The 22835-nt window shown below is 40.5% G+C and overlaps 1 protein-coding gene across 2 annotated transcripts in view; it reads right to left on the bottom strand.

Moving 5' to 3' along the window:
* The window catches only part of XPO6 (exportin 6), a 97964-nt gene that overhangs the window by 16839 nt on the left and 58290 nt on the right, over positions 1 to 22835 (bottom strand). For both annotated transcript variants that reach the window (XM_011378805.2, XM_023522500.1), the window contains 7 exons: positions 21850 to 21959; positions 13843 to 13951; positions 12324 to 12416; positions 11113 to 11182; positions 4561 to 4720; positions 3534 to 3626; positions 197 to 341 (listed from right to left, as the gene is read on the bottom strand). In XM_011378805.2, coding sequence (XP_011377107.1) covers positions 197 to 341; positions 3534 to 3626; positions 4561 to 4720; positions 11113 to 11182; positions 12324 to 12416; positions 13843 to 13951; positions 21850 to 21959 — 780 coding nt within the window. The remainder of the gene's footprint in view (positions 1 to 196; positions 342 to 3533; positions 3627 to 4560; positions 4721 to 11112; positions 11183 to 12323; positions 12417 to 13842; positions 13952 to 21849; positions 21960 to 22835) is intronic.

The following is a 22835-nucleotide window of genomic DNA, read 5'->3' as shown; positions in this document are numbered from 1 at the left end:
GAACTGAAAATATAAAGTTACAGTTGCATTTACATGGGTTACAACTAAAAAGGAACATGAAATGACATAGTTGTATCACAGTGGTAAGAGTTACGGGTCTAATGCTATGTAATATTTTAATTTTATAATAAATGGGTACATGGACAGAAGGACAGACAGAGTTAGAGAAAAGGTGTAGCCCTCGCTGTTTCAAGACCTTGGTGCTGATCAGAGGTGTGACTGCATCCATGGTAGTAGAGATGAGCGTGACAAACTGCTGTGTGTTCTGCCGATGAGCTTCGCTGCAGTACTGTGCTAACCAGTGCGAGTAAGCCTGCAGAGCAGCCAGGGACTGAGCATGCCTGCAAAAAGGAGAAAAGACGTGATTCTGAAGGTTAAGGGCAAAGTACACTAGCATTAAATGTGTTTCCATAGGAGGTAAGAATTTCATCCACTGTGTATCCTGTTCCAGGATCCATCTAACAGCATGGAAATCAATTACTTGCTCATGTAGAACCTAAAAACTGAAACTCGTCATCTAAATATTGCCACCACTGCCTAGAACACAGAGGGCAGTTAGCAAATATCTACTGGAACTTATTCAATCTTTCCGTGACACACGTGAGCTCCCCTGACAGAATGATAAATAAAAAACAGAACAAAAGAACTTAAGTGATAAAATGTTAACTTTGGAATTAGTAAAAAGGTAATATCCAGAGCTGCAGACCAGACTGTAAACAACTGCCAACTTTATAAATAATCTTTGATATCAGATTCTCAATTTAAGCTTCCACCACACCATACATTATATCCGGCTAGGGGAAAACTCTGCAGGTGGCAAAGACTATTAGTTTCTGTCAATTTTGTACTATGTTACACAAGGCAAAATATACTTCATAAAGCTCAGAATTCATCAAAGATAATACATCTTAAAGTGAGGCAGTTGTCTCAGAACTTACAAACAGCAGACCTTCTAATAAACCTAAATGTAATTTCTCTCTTTCCTATAATAAGTAATCTATGGGATGATACTTTGAGACTATGTAAATATACTGTTCCCCAACACACAACACATGGTTTTGTCACCCGCTGAGAATCCCTGCCTAAATCTTTATTACATTGGTAATCGTAAACTGGTGATTTTTCTGTCTTTACTGTTCACTACCTGGTACTGTTCTATAAAAAAGCTTTCCCTCTCCCACCTTTTAAAAATCATTACAGATGCATGGATTCTTATCCTCAATGTTGTAATCAATTATCACCCTTATTCTTTATGAGTAAAGTGTCAAGTCTGGCCAGGAAAAACCCTTTCAAGCTAGTCTCTGTGTCCTTTTCGTACGTCCCTAACATTCCTTAGCGACACAACAAAATTCTCCAGTATCACCCTGCCCCAAACTTGGAGCATTTCTCCAAAGAGCTAAAAAGATTTAGTGGAAAATGTACTTTAGAAACCAAAGGCCTAGGTACTAGGGTTAGTGTTGCTTCTGACTGTCATTGCTTCTAGTACCTTTCAGAAGATAGCACTAGGCAGACACCACTTTATAATCAAAGTCAGCATCAACAATTATAGGACGATCTGATCTCAAGGGCCTCCAGACATGGTGCAAGAGGAAGGACACACCACCACCTATGTAGCATTTTTGCTAAAAATGTTTCAACACAATCTAATAGTATAGTAGAGAAACAACTAGACAAATCCAGATTTTTTATGATTTGCTTTAAAAAAAAAAAAATTCAAGGGCTAGATCTCCAAAAGGTGTCTCTTTCTCTCCCTCTTCCCATTCCTCTTCCCCACAACATGCATAACTGGGAGAACGGTTCTAGATTATCAGACAAATTTAATTTGTGATTCATAATTAGTTAGGCTTTGGATCCAAGTGTGTGTGAGTGTGTAAATATAAAAGACGTTCCTGGGACAACTGGGGTAATATGAATATGGAATATATATATACATAGATACGTGTACTGTGTGTACACTCTCTCTTTAAAATACTAGATATTACTCTATCCATGAAAATTTGGGTATTGATAATGGTATTTACGTAGGAGAATGACCTTGTAGGAGATATATACTGAAGGATTTATTGGTGAAGTGACATATTGTCTGCAATTTATTTTCGAATAGTTAAACACAAAAAAATGTATGTGTGTACACAGAGAGAAAGCACAAGAAATGAGCAAATATGGCAAAATATTTATAATTGAAACGTCTAGCTTAAGAGTATAAGGATATTCATTATATCCTCCTCCTTTTCTACAGGTTTGAACTTTTTCAAAATAAGAAGTTGGGTAAGAAAAGGTACTAAGTACCTTAAAGAAAACAGAGATATTGAGGGTTTAAAATTCAGTGACCAGGCAGTTATTTTGTATTTTACATTTAGAATCCATTGATCATTTTACCCTTTATTTAGGTTCTGAGTACCAAAAGGAGGAAGGACATTTAGAGTCTTAAGAATTTCACTCAATCTACCAAATTTATAGAGCTTCTTAAGGCTGAAAGGACTCTAAAACTTCCTGAAATTGTGTGCAAGATACTGTGTTATCAGGCAAATTAGCATCTTTCTCAGAAGCTTCACAGCTTTCTTTAAATTCTCAAAAAGAAAAGCAATATTTTAAAAATGTAAACCACCATATTAAAAAAGATTCTATCATTTATCTAATTTGCAGCTCGAGAATGCTCCAGAACAGGGGTCAGCAGACTTTTTCTGTAAAAACCACGTAACTATTTTAAGCTTTGCAGGCCATTCACTCTGTCACAACTATTCAACTCTGCCACTGTAATGCAAAAACAGCCACAGACAATACGTAAATGAATGGGCACCCACTTGTTCTAACACAACAATATTTACAAAAGCTGGCAGTGGGCCAGAGATTTGGCACAGGCCATCATTTGCCAAACCCCGCTCTAATCCAGAAGCAAGCCCTCTGGGCAGTGTGATCTCTGGGATACGGCCCTATCTCCAGTCCCCATTCCTCTATCCCTTCCATATGTCACTTTCCTAATGGTTTCCAAATGTCTATAAAGTTTCTCAAAGTGTGGTCCCTGGAAGTCCTGCTTCAAAATCACCTGAGGTTTAGCTACCCAAGCAAGCCTTGTGCCATCTCCTATAATCAGATTATCTGAGGGAATGTGTACCCCAAGTAATTCTTCTGTATGGCACAACATCAGTCACTGGTCCACAGAATAAGATTCATGGCATTCAAGGTGTTTTCACTTTGGTACCAACACACTATCCAGCCTCATCTTCCACCACACAAATTGCTCACCATCTCCCTGTGTGACTCCGCAACACTTGGCTTGTGCTGAAATTCCTCCTGAAGTGCCTACTCCATGTGCCCTCTGCCCCTAGCTCTCACCTGCCTGATGAATTCCACTTACTCCAAACACTCCTGACCCCAGGCATACAATCAACCCTTCTCTTTCTAGGTTTAGATGTGGGAGTTTTTCTCCTCTTTATGGCAGCCACTACTATTCCTTTTTATCTATAAAATTATTTGGGGCTAGAAATCAAAGTCTTTCCTGAGAATATACAAACATCTAACTCTATACTTACACATCAATGAGATCAGGTTTCAATACTGATGGTACAGCAGTTTCAATGTTGTACAATTTTATCTGAGATCCATACAGAGTGACTTTGACCAACCTGTTGGCAAGAGTAGGTAAGAAAAAACATTCAGCTTATGGACCAAAATAAGACAAAATAGACAAGGTAACAAAAAAGGTACAAAGAATAAAAACCACTCTTTCAATCTTATCCCAAAGATATAATCTGAGATGTGCATAAAGATTTATATACAAAGGTACCAACTAAAGCATTACTTATAGTATCAAAAATTTTTGGAAACAATATAAATGTCCTTACATTTTAAGTATATGAGTTTATGAGCAGGGAGTTGGGCAGACCAGGTAGTATAAAATGGTCCTCAACAAATTCAGCTATAAACCCTAAGGGAACTGAGGGGAAGAAGTAATGAAAGCAGTTTGGTGGTGGAAAGCCTGGGAACTACCTGTCATGTCAGGCTTGGAGGCGGCCCAGCTTTAACGCCTTAGGATCCTAATAGGAAAAACCAGACCTATTAAAACAGGACTGGGAAAAGCCCTACCCTCTGACATCTGGCTGCCTACTTGGATAGTGCCTGCTGCCTGCTCGTCTGTCCTTTTATTAGTTAACAGGGTTCTCCTACTGTCTATCCTATCAGTAAAGACATGAAGACTGACCTCACCTGGTTCCTTCTCAGGCTAATCTTGTCTTTTTTATAACTATATATAAGATCTTCGATAAAAACAACGGCTTCTATTTATTGTTTGCTACATGCTAAGCCCTGTGCTAAGTGCCTTGTCTAATTTAATTCTCCCAATAAAACTACAAGATACTGTCCACGCCATTTTGCAGATGAGGAACCTGAACTTCAGAGAGGTCAAGTAACTGCTCCATATTCACCTAGACATGAAGAAAGCCTCAATTTACGTAGTGCCCAAGCAAAAGCTAGCTGGCATGTCGATATGCTGGCCCTCAAAATAAGAAGGTGCGACCGAGCTCAGAGGGAATGGCTCCACGATGTTAACTGCCAGCCTACCTCTCCACCACTGTGAGGGCATCGCTGAACCGCGCAGCAAACACGTCTCCGATAAAGTACTCAGCTAAGCGGCCCACGGCCTGCAGCAGGGAGCTCAAATCTCTCAGGGAACAGTGCAATCGCCGGCAGTCGTTCTCTGCTGTGATGTTCAACCTATGTCCTAAAACGTAAGACCTCAGACAGTTTTTCACAGGAAGAACACGCTTTAGTTACCATGATAGATAATAGCTCATTCAGGCAAGCTACATTTAGCAAAACCAATTCTTGAAACACAGAAACCCACAGGCTCTTTCCCAGGACTAAGCAAGGAAATTGGGCACTGTCTCCACCTAAAGCCATACCCACATGCACTCCAGAGCCAGAGGGAGGGACAGACAGCAGAGGAAGACGGACAGACAGCCTCGGCTGTGCTGACATGGACCAAGCCCCCATCCGATTCCTCTTGACCCTGTGAGAGTTTGATACCACCAATTTTACATACAAGAAAACACACCCAGGGAGGCCTGGTAACTTGCCCAATTTGGGTCACATTTCCAGAGCAGAGCTAGTGTCCTAAGCTCCGTGTCTAAGCAACTCTAAACCTGCTTGCCTTCTCCATATGGCATGGTGGTAGTATACCATCTCCATGGGCTGAGATAGGATTCACCCCTGCTCGAAGAACTGGGTGCACTCAACACTCCCCGCAGAAGAGTTATAGGATCACGACATGAAATACGGAACACAGGACCGGGGATTCAGAAAGCATAGACTCCCTTCCACTCACTGGCTGTGCCTCAGTGAGCCCTTCTAAGTCTCAGTTTCCACATCTTTAAAATGGAAAATAATGCTATTAACTAATTCACTATTATAAGGGCTAAGTTAGAATCTATTTTTTTAAAAAATCTCTGAACTAAAAACCATTATTTAATAATGGTTTTTAACAATTATGAAAAACAAAGAGCTAGTGATCTTCTAAGGCCTAAAACTTTCCTACTTTTCAACATAATTTGTTTAAGCTGAACAAGAACCGAAAGCAAAGATGAAAGGCAAAAACATCCTTAATTTAGTGACTTTCTTGCCTTTTGGGCCCCTCACCCCACTATAAAAGACAGTAAGAATTATCAAGCCAGAGGAGAGGGCTCTAAGTCTGATAAAGTTCTCCTTCACCCAGCAGGAGGGAGGGAGGAGTAGTAATAGTTGGATCCCTGCCCACAGGGCACCTGCAATCCCAACATTCCCTAAACACTTTTCAAGCCTTTTCCCTCCACTGCCACTTCAGGTTTTTACTGTTAGGAGGCAAGTGCCTCAGAGTGATCATCACCAACCCTCCTCCCCCAGCTCTCCACAAACATCTTCCTAGAACCTGATCTAAGCACATAGCTCCCCTGGAGCAAGGTGCCAAACTCTTCTGGGGCTCTCCCCAGCTAACGGGGGAGAGCCCGAGCTCCCAGCATCAATTCCAAGTCTCTCATGACCTCACCTACTATCCCACTGTATCATCTGGACCCACTGATAACCATGCCCACCCCCAGCGCCTCGCATCTCTGCCTGGACTGCCCATTTCATCCTCTGCCCACCCCCTGCCTTGGATGCTCTTACGTACCCTCCTGACTCATACAGGCATCATCCCTTCCGGGAGGCCTACCCACCACTCCCCCAACAGAGAGGACGTGCTTCTCTCTGTCTTGCATTCCTCCAGAGCACCTCATGCAGAGACAGAAATACACTAATGATTTACAAGTCTTCTCTGCATAAACAAGGCCTTCATGGTGAGGGGCCACGCCCGGTGTCACACCCCACCTGGTACAGCACAGGGACCACAAATGTGAGAATGAGTTCAATACTACACAACAGAAAGCAAACTAGATAGAGCAGGAGACAGAGTCTCTGGAGCTCAATTTCCTCACGCCACCCTTGGGAATATTCACTTTAGTATTTAAAGGTGAATATGGATAGGCAACACCTGTGGGAAGGAAACCAGCAAGGCTGAACACCCATGAAGAAGGTGGTGCATGAAGTAGTAAGTTTCATGCCCCAAATCCCACACTGACTTCCAAGTGACGAGGCTGGAAACAGTGACAGCCTCCATGGGAGAATAGGAGCCTGGAAAAGGGGACACTTTGGTCAGGGCACTGTTACACTTGGTCACATTCCAAGGAGCAAGAGAACAAAAGGAAGGAGCAGCTCAAGGAAGGGCCTTTACAAGTTAAGACCCAGTGACAAGGGCCAGCTCTGACCAGCCCCCAGTCGCCTGTTCCTCCCTCCTCCTCTCCACGTGGAAAGCAGTGCCCTTGGCATAGCAAACAGAATTACCAGCCCGCAGCACCCCTGCGAGGCCCCTGGGGTGGGAGAGAGTGAGCCAGCTCCCCTAGTCAGAGCAAGAAGAGGACCACCCCACACCACCAGCCAGATGAGCCCACAGGATAGACAGAACCAGAAAGTATTTCTGGTCATGCTGGGTCATGTGAGAGGGAACACCGTCCCTCTCCTCACCTCCCAGTTAACAAAAGGAGCACAATTATACACCTTCTGAATGTCCAAGATTTTCAGGGTGACAGCCAGGTAACCAACTCCCAGGGTAAGCTTCTAAAACTTGTTTCCCTGCACACCAGCCAAGCCTTCAGGCTCAGTGGGGAACAAACCCTTATGAAAAATATGCCCAGGAAACTGGATGTGGTGGTAGTACAGATGAGATGAGGACAACTTTCCTTTCAATGAGCGATGTGGGTGGAGTCCGAATGAGCATCAATAACCTCTCATCCTCCTGTACACACCCATCTTCATCTGCCACTTATCTCTCACCAAGCTCCGCCCTGACCACGAGTTTTCCACTTATTTGTTGTACTAGAACTAGGTATCCTTAAGAACTAGGTTCTTAAATATTTTAAGCCTAAGGGGAAACATTCTGGATTTCTCTTTTAAGAAACAAATCAAACCATCACCCTAAATCAAGTTTCCATTTTAGTACAGTCCCAAAAAGACAGTTGTTAGACAGCTTAAAAGTTATCTTACTCAGGCCTTCCCCTCTTCCCCCCGTATGCACACAAAAGCATCTGATGATGGCATTCCCTCAGCACTGCTCCTTCCCACCTGCCTCTTCCTGGACACCTCAACTGGGTGTCAAAGAGCCCAATGCTTCTTGAGGGAGCCTTCCATCTCTAATCAGCTTGGTCAAAAATGGGAAATCTGTCTGTCATTCCTCATCCCCCTGTCCCACCCCTGGAGGATAGAGTACAAAACAAGCCCAAGCCAGCTGACACACAACAGTCTTGGGGAGATATTTAGACAGGAATAACATTCTTGCAAATTTTTTTGGCTGAAATAAACCCCTGGCGGTCCCTTCCATTTCCCGCGCCACCCTCCTGAGAATCCTTGCCGTCCTGATCACTCCCCACTAAACCTGCCCTAATTTGTCTAACAAAGAGCAGTACCTATAAAGAATAAAAGCTCAGAACTGTTGTATGTGTGTGTGTTTTATTAACTCTTAGTTTGCACTATATATCTTGACCTTACAAAACTGCAATTCCATATAATTCAACTTAACACATATGTGCCATCTAAGGTGCATGTTAATCAAAACTGTAGCTGGTTCTTTCCTGCTCTATCTGCGAGGCAAACACACATGCAGTAAATACTCCAAATTCAAGCCTCTGCCTCACCCCACAGCCTAGAAACCTCGTATCGCCGCCACCACCACCAACACAAAATCATGCAAGGCACTTCAACCTGAGGAGACAGGCCAGAGTTCCCACTATGAAAAGCTGTTCAGATCCACCCACATTTTCTTCTACTTGGCTAAGCTTAGATCTCCTGACAACAGTACAGAATGTCTGCAAAGTGGAACTTTCAGATGAAAATACTGCTGCATATAGGTTTTAGAGAGTGAAAACATCACGGCCACACTGAAGTCCTATCTTCCACAAACCAAGTCTACTGAAGCTGTCCAGATGTGCTCTAAGCCACATCCAAAGAACAGGTCCCTGGTAAATCACTGCCCTGGAAAAAAATATCTTAATGTTACATGTAATTTGGTCTTCTCTTTTTGAGAAGGCTGGAGAACGTGAAGGTGTGAAAGTTAGCATTTGCAACATTCCATCCTAAGAGAACAAACAAGCAATAAATGAACCAAAGCAGAACAAAGAAATCTAAGGTCCAAAAATCTTATATATTGTAAATAAACCAATCTTTTAGACCAGAAAGTCTACATGGCTAAAAAAGAAAGTGAACAGGGTTATTTAGAGCAGAAATACTGTCCCAGTGAGGGAAGATCTCAATGAGCAGTGACGAAGCCAAATATACATACAAATGGATACCTTAGGGCCAAGTTAAGGACACAAATGAAGTACAAGGGGCACAACCACTAATGAGAGGACTTCTCACCCCACAAACGGTGGGAAAGACAGACAGCGAGGGCAAGGCACCTCAGGGGTTAGAAAGCACAGTTAACTGATGTGCCACAGCCAAGACGTGTTCTGCCGTGGGCTTTACTGAAGAAGTGGAAGCAGTAAAATCAGCAGCAGCAGAGTAAACAGTGAGACTCCCCATCCACAAAGGCTCCAGAGGAGACCCAAGAATTAAAGACTGGCTAGATATATGCTAATGAAAGAAGTGGGCCATAAACTATTGGGGAAAGGATAACACGGTTTCTGTTACGAGGCAATAAGGCTGACTAATACAGCATGGAGGTTATTTGAGGGGATGAATGGCCATGGGAACCAGGGACAGAATGTACTCAAGAGTTTCCATTTTTTAATAGCCTTTGCATTGGAAACTTGGCTTTTGAGCCACCAAGGGATGAGTGAATTCTTCATCATGGATAAGAGAGCTCATTTTAAAACAGAAAATAAGTATTTCTCTGGCCTGAGAGGTTTTGCCACTGGAGTAGGTACTAAAGACCAGGCTAGGGATGAGATTTATAAATGATCTAGAAGCGCCAAGAGCACTGGGAAATTGCCAGTAAATGGGCTTCAGTGAGAGCAGGTATATGATATTTCATTTAGAGAAAAATAAGACACATTATCCTTCTCAGAGGAGAAGCTCTACGTTATCAGCTGTGTCTCAGAAAAAGGATTTAAGAATCACTTCAGATTTTCACCTGAAGGCAGACTCAATGTAACATAGAAAAGTCAGCTATAAAAAGGAAACCTAGTGGTCAATTTTGGGGGGAGGAAATACACGCTCAATTTTTTTTATTTCTAAGATCAAGGATAATGTCTTCGGGGTCCTGACTACATTCTGAGAGAGACCACCAGGGCACAATTTTTCCCAAGAATGGATTCTGGAAACATCTGCAGCATTTATATACAGTCAAATGATTTTCATTAATGTTGACAACATTACTTTGCAGGCATGTTTGCTTTGATAAGTGGTCTTTTTAAAGTTCTGTATAAGCTGTTCTTATCCTATCTACAAAACCGGGGCCTGTACTTGGGACATGCCAAGTCCCATCAACCTCCTGGGGCCCAGTGGATTATTTAGAAGCTAATAGTCATGGAAACAAGCAGTCACAGGCCACAAAGAAGGGCAGTCTCAGAAACAGCCTCTCATGGGGGCTCTGCCATGAATAACAAGCTCGTCCAGGAGCAGGGCTGCACCTTGGGCAGCTCTGTGCCAGGCTGAAACAACAGAGTTACATAACAGAGGGGCTGCAGGCCCGGGCCAGACATAATTCTTGTAAGGAAAACGGTGTGAAGAAGAGTATGAAATGACTTTAGGAGATGGAGGAGGAGGGGGAACACAGTCATGTTTGCAAGCACAGTATTAAGTGTCTAGTGTTTTCATCGGCATAATAAATGTCAGATTCAACTTTTTATCATTCATTCCCCATTATACCATCTTGAGACTAACAATAACAAGCTATGTGACATCTGATTTCCTCTTCTGTGAAATAGAGGTAACTAGTATTAATGCTTATAACCTTACAAGACAGTTGAGAGAATGAAATAAAATAAGCAAATAATATAGTACCTGGTATGTAACGAGTGTTTTACAAATGGAGGTTATTACTAACAAAAAAAGTGCTAACTCTAAATTCCAAGCAGGTGAAACTTGTAAATGGCAGCCCAGAGTCTTTCCAACTAGCTATGGTCAGATCCGCCCACAGGCCATTTACAAAAAGAAAGCTAACATTTACTAGCTACCCCCATGCTCTAGTGGAGTTTGCCTATTCCGGAGTTGCTCCTTTGTCCTACTGGATTCTAACACCCAGAGAAGAAACAGCACACCACAGTAAAGCCCACAGTCGTTTTTTTCCTAACACACTTGCAGGTTTAAAGGACGTAAGGGCATATTCCAGTTGCTAGGGTTTTTTTTAAAAAACTACCTCTTTGCTCCAAATTATCTCTCACTCTCAATGAAACACCTCTTTGGAATATACTGTCACAGCCTCATCGTTTACTCCCCCACGCTCCTCTTTATCATGATTTTTTCTTTTTTTCTGTTTAGAAGTGGGGAGAGGTGGAGCAGTAGGAAGGTGGCAGTGGACAAATCATGTTCTGACAGCAACGGCAATAATTAAATGTTAGTCAATTGTTTTTGAATGTTGGTTAAATTAGACAATAAAAACCAGTTTACCTGACCCTGAAGTAACTATAAACTGCTGTAACCCCAGATAAACGTCTAAATTGTCCTGAAGAACTGGGAACTGAAAAACAAAGAAACAAAGATTAAAAAAAAAAAAAAAAACCACAAATTCGAGTTTTAACAGCATTTTACCATTAAAGCAGTACAAGTACCTATAGTGGGGAGATAAAAACTACTCCCTGGGAACCTTTACATGCAGCTAAGAAAAGATGGCTCCCTTCAGTGCCCCTGCCCCCGGCAATTTCTATAACTGAAACCACCAATTAATATTTGGACTAAGAAAGAAAACATCAGTTTGGTACTTTTTTTTTTAAACGAGGCAGTGGATGCTGGATATGACTACTATGTTCCTCAAAGAGGACACCAAGCCTCAAAATGATCTGCACCTACAAGAGTTCTGAGACAGACCTATCTCCCTTCGAATCCAAGGGAAACCCTATCTTTGAGAGAAATATAGATATGCCTTTATTGAAGTGCATGGCAACGTGAAAAGACGAGCCAAGTTATCTGGAAGTCAGTTTCCCTTCCTTATTTAGCAGACAGGACCTTCATAACCAGAGCTGTATCTTTTCTTTCTAAACTGCTAACTCACTACTTTCTAAGCTGCTAATTCACCATTAAAATAAAACTTTAATGTGACACGTCCCTAAGAAAGGCAGATGACAAAATAAAATGGCACTTTCCATAAGAGAACACAAGATACAGCTGGGTTGTGCAATGCAAAGCTGACCCCAACAAATTGTCTTGCCTTTGAAGAAGAGATGGGCTTAATGAAATCTCCTCAAAAACAAGTACCACTTAATGAATAACATCAGTCCTTATGACTAAAGGTTCCAGCATATAAATGTAGGCAGAGTGCCAGCAACTTGTCAAGAGTGAACTTTACAATGGCTAGCAATGTAATTCATATAAATAAATCCTCTACTTGGCCTGGCCTCTTTCGAGCTACTGAGGAAGGCATTAATACAATTCATATTATATCCAAGAGTTTAGGAAAGAAAAACAGGGCTTCCAAAAGTCGATTTAAAATATTTTGGGAAAATGCTAACATTTGATAAATTTAAGTGTTGGTTATGATAATTATTATTCTCTATTTAGAATACATATTTTTACAATACCGGTGAGCAAAAAAGCCATACTACTCAGGACACATGTGCAGGGAAATCACAAGGCTCTTCATCCCCCTCCAAACAGTGAGTTACCAGTGTCGAGAAGGCGTGTGTGGGAAGGAGCTCCATCACTTTGGCCACCACCTCCAAGCTCTGGCGTAAGTACCGCTGCCACTCTGTCTGCTGCTGCAGGGGAAACACAAAAGGGTCAGCTCTCTTAACAGGCAGGGTCTTGTCACCTTCCTTGCCAATTAGTCCTCTGCCTCAAGTCTACTCTCAGACATAGCATTCTGAAGAAACAGCAAATAATAAAATCATTTTCTAGTACTTTAAAAAAGGCTAATATATTTTTTAAATCCAATGAATTAATGTCACTAAAAGCTTTTTCCTAAGAACAGAAATGAACCACATAGAATCACCTACTTTTTCCCCTACAGTCATATAGGAATCCAGATATAAAAAAGCCATCTGTGAAATGCTTTCAGTCCCTTTTACGTCATCCCAGCTCTAGGTATTGGTCACTCACTGCCTTCAGAGGCAGTCCATTACCATGCTCCTATAACTGACTACATTAGTGCCACTCAAAGTCCGGTCTACAGACAGGCAACATTAGCATCTCCTGGGGGCTTATCAGAAATGCAAATGCTGTGGCCCCACTCCAACCTCCTGAATCAAACTCCATTTAACAAGTTGTCCCAGTGAAGCTTATCTAGACTGTAATATGAGATGCACCGGCCTAAATCATACAGTTAACAAGAAGTGAAGCTAAAGTTTACTAAGTACCTACTATGCACCAGGCACGTAGCCAGTCCTTCCCTCATGTGTTACCCTCATGGAACTGTGAACACAGATGTATCATCCCCCTTCTGGGAGATGAGAAAATTAAGGCTCAGAGAAATTCAACGCTCAGACCTCTATCTCCTTCGCACCCAAGGATGCAAAGATTCAAATCCAGGACATCTGGTTCCAAGTATAGGGCTCTTTCTAAGCCAACCTGGCTACCCTCAAAGGTCTTAATGATGCAATAGTCAGTGTTATTTTGAAAGCTATTCCAGTGACTTGAAAATTTTAAAGTGCATGTAGTTAAGGAAAAAGAACAAAGAAGTTATGTCCTTAAAGACATTTTTCTTATTAATGTGGGGTACACTAGCATCGATAAATTCAAGATTGATTTTTTAAGAGATACCAGTTTACAAAATATACTCAAAAGAAACATTCTTTCATTCTAGCCTTATCATCTAAGTATCTCTTTAACTATTCCCACCAGCATCCAACTAGCTTGTATTTGTTGCCCACTGAGGGGAGTGGAGGTGTGGGTGCAAGGCAGGGGAACAGGAGGAATATAGAGTTCTTTTAAACCACTTTTCAGCGTACATATGTATTTACATTTCTAGTCTATATAGGTAAAAATGCCTGTAAGACTTTTTTTACTAAGTTAATGAACCCAAAGAGACCAGGGAGGATATAAATTTCAAATGCACAATTCAAACCAGAAGACTACTTTGGCTTAAAAACAGTCTCCAGAGCAGAGGGCTGACAGGTTCCAAGTCTCCATATTGATTCATGCCACAACATGACAGTGATTAAAGGTCAGTTAGGGTGTGCCACTTACATCATCATCCAGTGTCTCATCATCCAACTCCTCCAACTGGGCCTGGTTATATCTGAACTGGATTCGATTCAACACCTCCGTGAGCAAGAGGACTAGGGCGTCTTCGTACCTACATGACAGGGAGAAGTTCAACATCAGGTGAAAGCAAGTTTTAACCTAGGATTTCGAAAATGAAGAGAATGGTGTCCATGTGTTGAATTACCATATACAAGCAACATCTAAACTAAATTTAGTTTATGGGTTGACAAGTGTGTATATGAGAGTAGAACAGTAACAGAGGTATTTATTTAACTATGTTCCAGGCACTTTCTTGATAGATTGACCCAATTATCATTATATAATATCCTTGTCTCTGGTAGCAATTTTTGTCTTAAAGTCTATTTTGTCTGTTATTAGTATAGCTATCCTGGATCTCTTCAGGTTACTGTTTGCATGGGTTATCTTTTTCTATCCTTTTATTTTCAACCTATTTGTGTCTTTGAAACTAAAGTCTCTTGTAGACAATATGTAGTTGGACCATGTTTTTTAATCCATTCTGTCAATCTCTGCTGTTTAACTGGAGAAGTTAATCCATTACATTTAATATAATTACTGAAAAGGAAGGACTTAGTTCTGCCATTTTGCTACTTATTTTCTCTGTCATATCTTTTGTTCCTCAACTCCTCCATCACCGCCTTCTTTTGTGTTAAATAGGTATTTTCCAGTATACCATTTTAATTCCCTCGCCATTTCTTTTATATTAGACTTATTTTCTAGTTATTTTCTCAGTGGTTGCCCTGGAGATTAGAGGTAATATATATATGTATGTATATATATACACATATACATACATACATATATATATGTCAATTAATTCAATGATTCAACCCTTTTAACAACTGTGAGAGGTAGCTGATATTAATGGCGTTTTTCTGATAAGAAAACTACAGTTGACAGAAGTTAAATAAATTGTCCAAGGTTACAAAGCTAGCTGATTTGAACCCAGGGCTCCCTAACTCAACAACCCATAGTCTTCTCTCTACACACAACCACCAATGGGCTCAAAGCCTGCTCCACCCACTCCCTAAAACCTAATTTTTAATCATTTTTAAGAACATGTAAAACCTAAACAGATAAATGGAAAAGGCCTGGGGAAACCCTGACTCTTGGATCTACGTCTGAGAATAATTTCTCACAGAAACATTTGGAGCCTGAGGCTTGGATATTGCTCACATGTGAAAAGAATTTAACTCAGAAGACACCAAACTGTATACAACAGTTGTTACCACAAGAACCAACAAACCACTAATTTTCAAGAATAACTCATGTTGCCTGAATGCTTGCTGTCCTGAAATGTTTCTAAGTACAGGGATTGCTCCCACTCATAAAGCAAACCGTCCATGCTGGTTATTTGGCTCTCAGTGCCAATCTGCTCTCCACCCTGTGTAATGCTGAGGCTGACACTATGCAAAGCACATTTCTCCTCTGCACGTTAGGCTCTGACAACAGGGGTGCAGGAGGAAGACAGGAAGGCAGGAGGAGCAAAGGAATGCTGTTCTTCCTGTGGGCTTGCTGTCCCAGCAGTATCACCCCAAAAATGGTCACCAGGTAGTAATAATTGGTTCCAGTTTCCAGCTTCCACACTCCCAGAACCAGCCTCATCACGCACCCTCGGAGGTACCAGTTACACCCTCTCCTCAAAGGACTGAGCCCCAGCTCCTGGGGCCCCTCCTGGAGGTCCCGGGGCAGCTGGGCAGTGCCCTCTCCTCAGAGATCCGAGGTCTAGCTGCCTGGGGCTCATCCCTCCGATATTCCAAATTCCCATAACCCCAAACTCTTTCCTTTGTACCCCTAATCCTAGGGGTGGAGCTGCTTCCTGTAGCTAATCATCTGTGTTATCTCAATGTTCCCCTTTTGCTTTACCAGTCCTCTAAAACCAATTTAATCATTTTCCTACATTGAATTCTTAAAATAATTAAGTGTGCTTTGTTTTCCTGACAGGATTCTAATAAACCACCTAATCTATACAGGTGAGTACAAGGACAACAAGATGACCAAAGCTAAAAGGTATCCAATGCCAAGATCTAATACAGTCTATCAAGTCTAAGTACAATTCATATGATGAGACTCTGTAGAGAGGCAGTCTAAAGACTACTAAAAAATCCTCCTGAACTATCACTTTTCAGAGTGTGGTAGGCACAAGAGGTCATTTCTTCAGTAGAGAAACGCTGCCCACACCTCCCCCCAACGAGTGCCTCAGTCTTTGTAAATGACTTATCAACCGAGACTAGATTGACAACTGAGCGTGGCCCAGAAGGGAATGCTGGCAGAGAAAAATCACCAATAAAACAGGCAACCTCTGTGGGAAAATTGCCAAGAGAATCAAAATCCCACTTCAGTAGACTTCAGAGAAAGGTAAGATCAAACATTAAGCCTGAAGCTTATATTTGCCATTTGCTCAGGAAATAAATTCCTCAAGTTACAGAAGTTTCATGCTATAATTTGCTATGACGGACCAAAACATTTTCGCAATTTTGCTAGGAAAGAAAATCCACTTCAGACTAGAGTACAGATGAAATCTGTCATCTGTAAGTTGTCTTGTTGAGCTAAAAGAGAATTTAAAGACTTTGTATGCAAAGTCTAAATTAGACCTAAAACCCTTACTGGCAGTTGGCAACTCTGGCTGCAAAAATATATATATATATATATATATATATCACTTAGAAAATTAAAGCCAAATAGGAACCATGTTAACGTACACTTAGGCAATTAATCTCCCAAAGTATTTGGTGAGTTTGGGGGAGTATATAGATGTGGCAGACTCTGGCTGCCTACCCAATGCCCATTATTTCCTTCTTAGTGAACACTGGGCACTGAGGCCATCTGAAAGACTACATTTTCCAGCCTCACTTGCACGTAGTGGTGTGGTCAAAGACATTAAAAGAAGTCACTGGGTGGGGCCTCTGGTAAAGCTTCTTTTGTCTAAATTCTCTCTCTTCTCTTTCCTGCTGCTTGACTCGTGGGTGTGATGTCTGTATATTCAGCATCTATCATGACCATAAGGTGACTGTGGAGATGGAAACCATGCCTACGGCTGGGAGAACAAATATGTAAAAGGACCCCTAATATTAGTCAACATACAAAGAAATGAGAAGACACTGACCATTTATCAGGGAAAGACAATCAACGGATTCCAACTTCAAGATGACACTTACGTTGGAATTATCGAAGACTTTTTAAAGCAGCTCTCATAACCATCCTCCATAAGGTTCTTCAGATGGAAAGTGTTATGGACTGAATTGTGTCCACTCAAATTCCTATGTGAAAGCCCTAACCCCCAGTGTGACTATATTTGAAGGTCTATAAGAAGGTAATAATGGTTAAGTGGGGTCATAACAGTAGGGCCTTAATCCAGTAGGACTAGCGCCCTTGTATGAACCAACACAACGTGTGTGTGCTTGCTCGCTCTCTCCCCCTGAGCAAGCACAGGAGAAAGGCCACGTGGGGACACAGAGGGAAGGCAGCATCTGCAAGCCAGGAAGAGAGTCCTCACCAGAAACTACAGCTGCCAGCACCCTGATCTGTGACTTCTAGACTCCAGAGCTATGACAAAATAAATTTCTGTTGTTTAAGCCACCCAACCTGTGGTATTTTATTATGGCAGACTAAGCTGACTAATAGAGAAGGTAAATGGTAAGAAAGAAGGAAGGAAAAGCAAGAGATTTGGCAAATGTCTGAGAAAAAACAAAAGACTATTTCTCTCGTTAAAATTTTTAAAATATGAATGGTAGATGAAAACAAAAACTGAACACTGACTGATGTGGTTTTCAATGTACACAGAGGTAGAACATACGGCAACCTCAATAAAGAAGAGAGGGTAAAGGATCTATATGGTGGTATGGTTTTCTACCTTAAAGTGGTAAAAAAAAAAAAAAAAAAAAGTGCCAAGTATACATATTATAAAACCCAGGGCAACCACCAAAAAAATTCATGAGATAGTCAAACACTCAGTAGATACACTGAAAAGGAAAACCAAATTTGTGTGCAACTAAGAGTCTCAAAATAAATAAAGCAAAAACTGATAGAAGTAAAAAGAGGCCTAGACAAAGCCACCGTTATGCTTGGAGAGCTCACCGCTTCGCTCTCTTGGTAGTGGACAGACAAGCCAGATAAGGACAACAGGTAGAATGTGAGTAACCAAGCTGACCTGACCGACATTTATAGAATGCTCCACCCAACAACGGCAGAACACACACGCTCTTCAAGTGCATGGTGAACTAGGACATAAGTAAGACAAACCTTAACGAACTGAAAAGAACTGAAATCACACCAACTATGTTTGCAGATCTGTATTAACCAGAATAAAGTAATAACAAGATATATAGAAAAACCTCCAAATATCTGGAAATTAAAGAAGAAATCTCAAGAAAATTTTAAAAGTATTAAACAATGAAAAAGCAAACAGAACATATTAAAATTTGATGGCTAAAGCTAAAGTACTTCTCAGAGGGAAATTTATAGATTTAAATGCTTAAATATACAATAGAGAAAAACCTATAACCTATGTGGCTCAAGACACATGTAATTCCAACAGCATCCCAACGTCTGAGAGTTTTAATTATACATGTTAAGGCAATTACATAGTAAGTGTTAAGTATCTGAATGAAAGAACAAATGAACAATGGAATAAATAAACACACAGGCAATAAACAAAAGTCCAAGTCAGATAACAACAAAGGACTAAAGCATAATCCTGGATAGCTTTTTCAATTCTGTAATGAATAAGACTCATTCACTTGCTCTTTAAGGCCAGTCAATAGCACAAATTTCTTTCAGCAGGTATTAGAAAGCTACTAGAGCCCTAATATAAACCTAGTTAACACCTATTATTAATTATATCAAAATGTCATGTGTCATAATGGCACTTCCTCTTTATTAAGCAGAAAAACCACTCGAAAAAAAAAGGGCAGCAATTTTTCTCATGCTCACTCGCATTTGTTTACAGTCCAATCTAGTCACCAGGAATCCTTGGCTGGTCTGTGGCCAGCACTTGCCCATATTCTCATGACAAAGAGGTTCACAGGTCATGGCTCAATAACTTTTGGTTGCTTAACTCGCTTCGATTTCCTCATCTTCCTGTAAAAATAAGTTTCTACACAGGTGGCTCCCTTCGCATTGACAAGCACAGAGAGAAAGGAGTGAGAGAGAAAAGAGAAGAGAACCAATAATTATTTACTGAGCAGTTACTGTCAGCCTAGGTACTTCATACGTTGGTTCATTTAATTTTCTCAACAACGTGTAAGGTAGATACAACCATCCCCAAAGTTTCAGCAAGGAAAACGAGACTGAAATGCAGGTCTTTCCATACCACCTCAAAATGGTAAATCTGGACAATGAGCCCCACCAGCAATCCTTTTCAGCTGGGTATAATACAGAACATTTACTCCATTAGCACTGGGACTCAAGTTCTCTCAAGTCCCCACCAGCTCCAGTCAAGAAACTCTTGAACATTCTCACTGAGCAAGGAACATGCATAGCTCCATCCAATTTCCAAGTGCCTAAGACCAAAAATAAGTCCATGTACATTTGTGCTTCTAAATTTGTAGCCTACAATGCCTACCACTTTGTTGTGATGATGAAAAACCTTTAAACCACAAGGGACAGGAACTCGGTGCTGCCTTTGTGACTTAACCACACCTACGTTTCCCATTTAAGACACCGAGAAAACATTCTTGACTACTTCCTGCAAGATCAGTTTCTGAAATTCTGGCTCAAGCCACAAGTGTGATTCCAAAAGTACCCTAACTTCTTTCAGATACATTTTTTCAGTTGAAAAACATTTGTAAGCTCTTAGTTAAAATGAATGGGCCAATTACCAGTACAGTGCTCTTTATCAGCTGCTTCTGCAAAACCAAGCACTCTGATATATTGAGGTCTTTCATAACCTAGAGCAATGGCTGCCAAACTTTCAAAATTTTCATTTAAAAACTTCTGAGAACACACTTGTATAAATATATAGAGGTGACTATATATACTACATCAATAAGCAGGTCCCCAGATGGTGGTTACTCTTTAACAGCATAAATCATACATAAGCTTTGAAGGTTTGGAGTTTGAGGTTTTTTTTTAAAGGCATAAAAGTGTTATATGTGCATGTTAAAAAAAAAAAAAAGTCATGAAAAATTAGAAAAATTAGGACAATAATCAAATGAGCAATAAGAAAAACTCCTAGTGTTTAAAGTGGTTAGCCAGAACTACTGACAACTGGGATATTAGATGATATCAGATGGCAGATGCCTAGGCAGACAGGTCAACATCTGCAAGAGGGACTAAAGGCCTTGAGGCTGTCCAGAAGCCCTTGTCACTTAACTCTATGGTCACCACCACAGCCAAACGGCAGCAACATCATCTATTACTTATTATTACTGTTGGGGTCATCACTGTGAACATTTACTGAGTGCCTAAGACATGCTAGATGCTGTGCCAGGTGTTTTATATACATAATTTCCTTAAATTATAACCATCCTTCAACAGAGGTATTAGTATGCTCATTTTACAACAGGAAATGCAGTCAGCATATAACCTAACCAAAAGTAACACTGCTACCAGGAAGCAGAAAGGAATTTAAACTCTATACCCCTGCTCTGTTGGTACAAAAACATGAATAAGTGTATATTTAATAGTAATAATCTGCTAGTGTACATTTTCTCAATGGAACTATTATTCTCCACACTTAAAGCACATTTAAGCATATTACTGTGCTTTAAAAAACATTTTCATATTCATCATTTCCCCAGTTTATTAACCCAACAGCCTGAGAGATGTGAAAGAATATCTACCATTAAATATAGCAAAATCAGGCTGTGCCAGGAGCAACTGCTGGGCATCCAAGAAAGCCAATCTGGTGGAAGTACCTTTTCTTTGAAGAATCTCATTCAAAAAGTCAAATACTTACAGTTGGCAAATTCACCAAAAACAAGATCTACTGTTGTGTAATAAGGTTTCTGATATATGAATATACTACCCATAACCACATTCGACCTGGCACCATAGCAACTTGGAATCTATTTTGCAATCACAAAAATAATGTTTGGGAACAAAAGTGTAAATGTTTAAACTGGGAATACAAATATTGTTTAAAATTTTTTAAACCTCATAAAACCTCAGCAATGGAAAGGGTTCTAGACTTCTACCCGGGCGGGGGTTCTCCTCACCACCTCCATTGGGCTTCTGGGGAAGGGGTATTTACAATCTTCACCACCAACCACTGATACATTTAATGAGCATTCATAATATGCCAAGCATGCTAGATACATTAGCTCATTATTTCGTTTCTGAAATGAAATAATGACCATAGTATACAGGAAACATACTTTCTGCCTACCGGCAAGAAAAATGGGCTAGAGAACATGGGGGAAAAAACATTTCCCTATTTTCTACTTTTAAGAAATGCAATAAAAAGTACAAAAGTAATTACCTCCGGATTGTGGGATTATGGATAACTTATCTTCTTTACATTTATCTTTTTCTGGTCTCTAAAATAAATACTTCTTCATGACCAGTATTTATTACTTTATATAGAAAATTTTCAAATGCATACAAAAGAATAAAGAATGTAATGAAACTCAAGTTCCTTTTCAACATTAATTATCAACATACAGCCAATCCCACTTTCTCCTTTATGCCTAGTGGATTATTTTAAAGCAAATCCCAGATATCACTATTACTTCATCCAATAAAATAGTTCGATTTGTATCTCTAAAGTAGTACCAATAAAAAGAAAACACAAAAGCATTATCACACCTAAAAAATTAACAATATGTATTATTTTAATCAGAAAAAAATGTTTTCAGAAAATGAGATATTTAAGGGGAAAAAAAGAAGAAAATACTCAATGGCATTACTACTTAAACGGCTTATGTGACTCAGTTTCACTGAAGAGGTCTTGGCTTCACGGTTGCCCTTTCAAGCCTTAAGAAAAACTGGCAAAAATGTCTGTCTCTAGTAATAAATGTTTCTGGGGTTTACCTGTTGAGAACTGCTTCCTTGTCTCCCAGACGACTTTTAATTTTACTTGTCAGATAGTCCAGAAAGAGTGTCCAGATATCCAAACAAGAGAAGTAACCTTCATGAGTAGGCTATGGTGCAAAAGAAATCCAGACAATAAAATTACTTAATGCAAATTCTCCTTAGAAAAAACACCCACAAGCCTGTATTCCCTTCAACTTCTTGGTAACCGCAACTGGTGTCTTTAGTTGATCTTCATGATTGAGCCCTGTTGAACTCAATGAGACAAGGGTACCATGGAACACATCATTAGGGAGATACCATGCAGGACATACTGAGTTACAAAACAAGCCAAGCAAACATCTATCTTAACAGGTGAGGAGGGCGATCTTACGGATCGTTCAATTCAAATCTGTTTCACAGAAAAAGAAATTGGGAACCAGAGACACGATTTACTCAAGGTCAAGGAGAAGGAGCAGGTTTCTTTACCCCTCCTCCCACCCCTCCACCAATGGGCTCTCTACTACATATTAGCACAAAATCAAAAATAAGTTTCAGTGGCTTCAAAGGTGCCAAGTTTGCATATTCAAACATCATGAAAATAACACTTACAGTCTTACTATGCAACAGATTTGAAAATGAGCTTCTTAAGTCTTGGGCATTATCTTAACTGTAAAAGTAGGAGTGTCCTACAGGCTAACAGCAACCTCTAACCTGGTGTTAAGGACAATGTAAGGAGAGAAGACAGTCTTTGCAGGGTCCTGTGCTGGACCTCAGCACTAACTAAAGAACTTTGAGATTCTAGTTTATACAAAATCCAGGCACTATATTCTCCAACATCTAGTCCTTCTTATATACATTCAGTTTCGACTTGTGGTCCCCCAATCCCTTACATATCCACTCAAATTCTTGCTACTTCCAAGAACTCTTTGGTTTCACTTTTGAGTGCTTCATTGAACCACGTAATTGGTGGCAGGATCGGATATGGAAAAAAATAATACCTTCTT

This window comes from Pteropus vampyrus, unplaced genomic scaffold (genome assembly GCF_000151845.1).
Source record: "Pteropus vampyrus isolate Shadow unplaced genomic scaffold, Pvam_2.0 Scaffold347, whole genome shotgun sequence".
Lineage (NCBI taxonomy): Eukaryota > Metazoa > Chordata > Mammalia > Chiroptera > Pteropodidae > Pteropus > Pteropus vampyrus.
The sequence above is the reverse complement of the archived record's forward strand: the minus strand, read 5'-3'. Positions and strand labels throughout refer to the sequence as shown.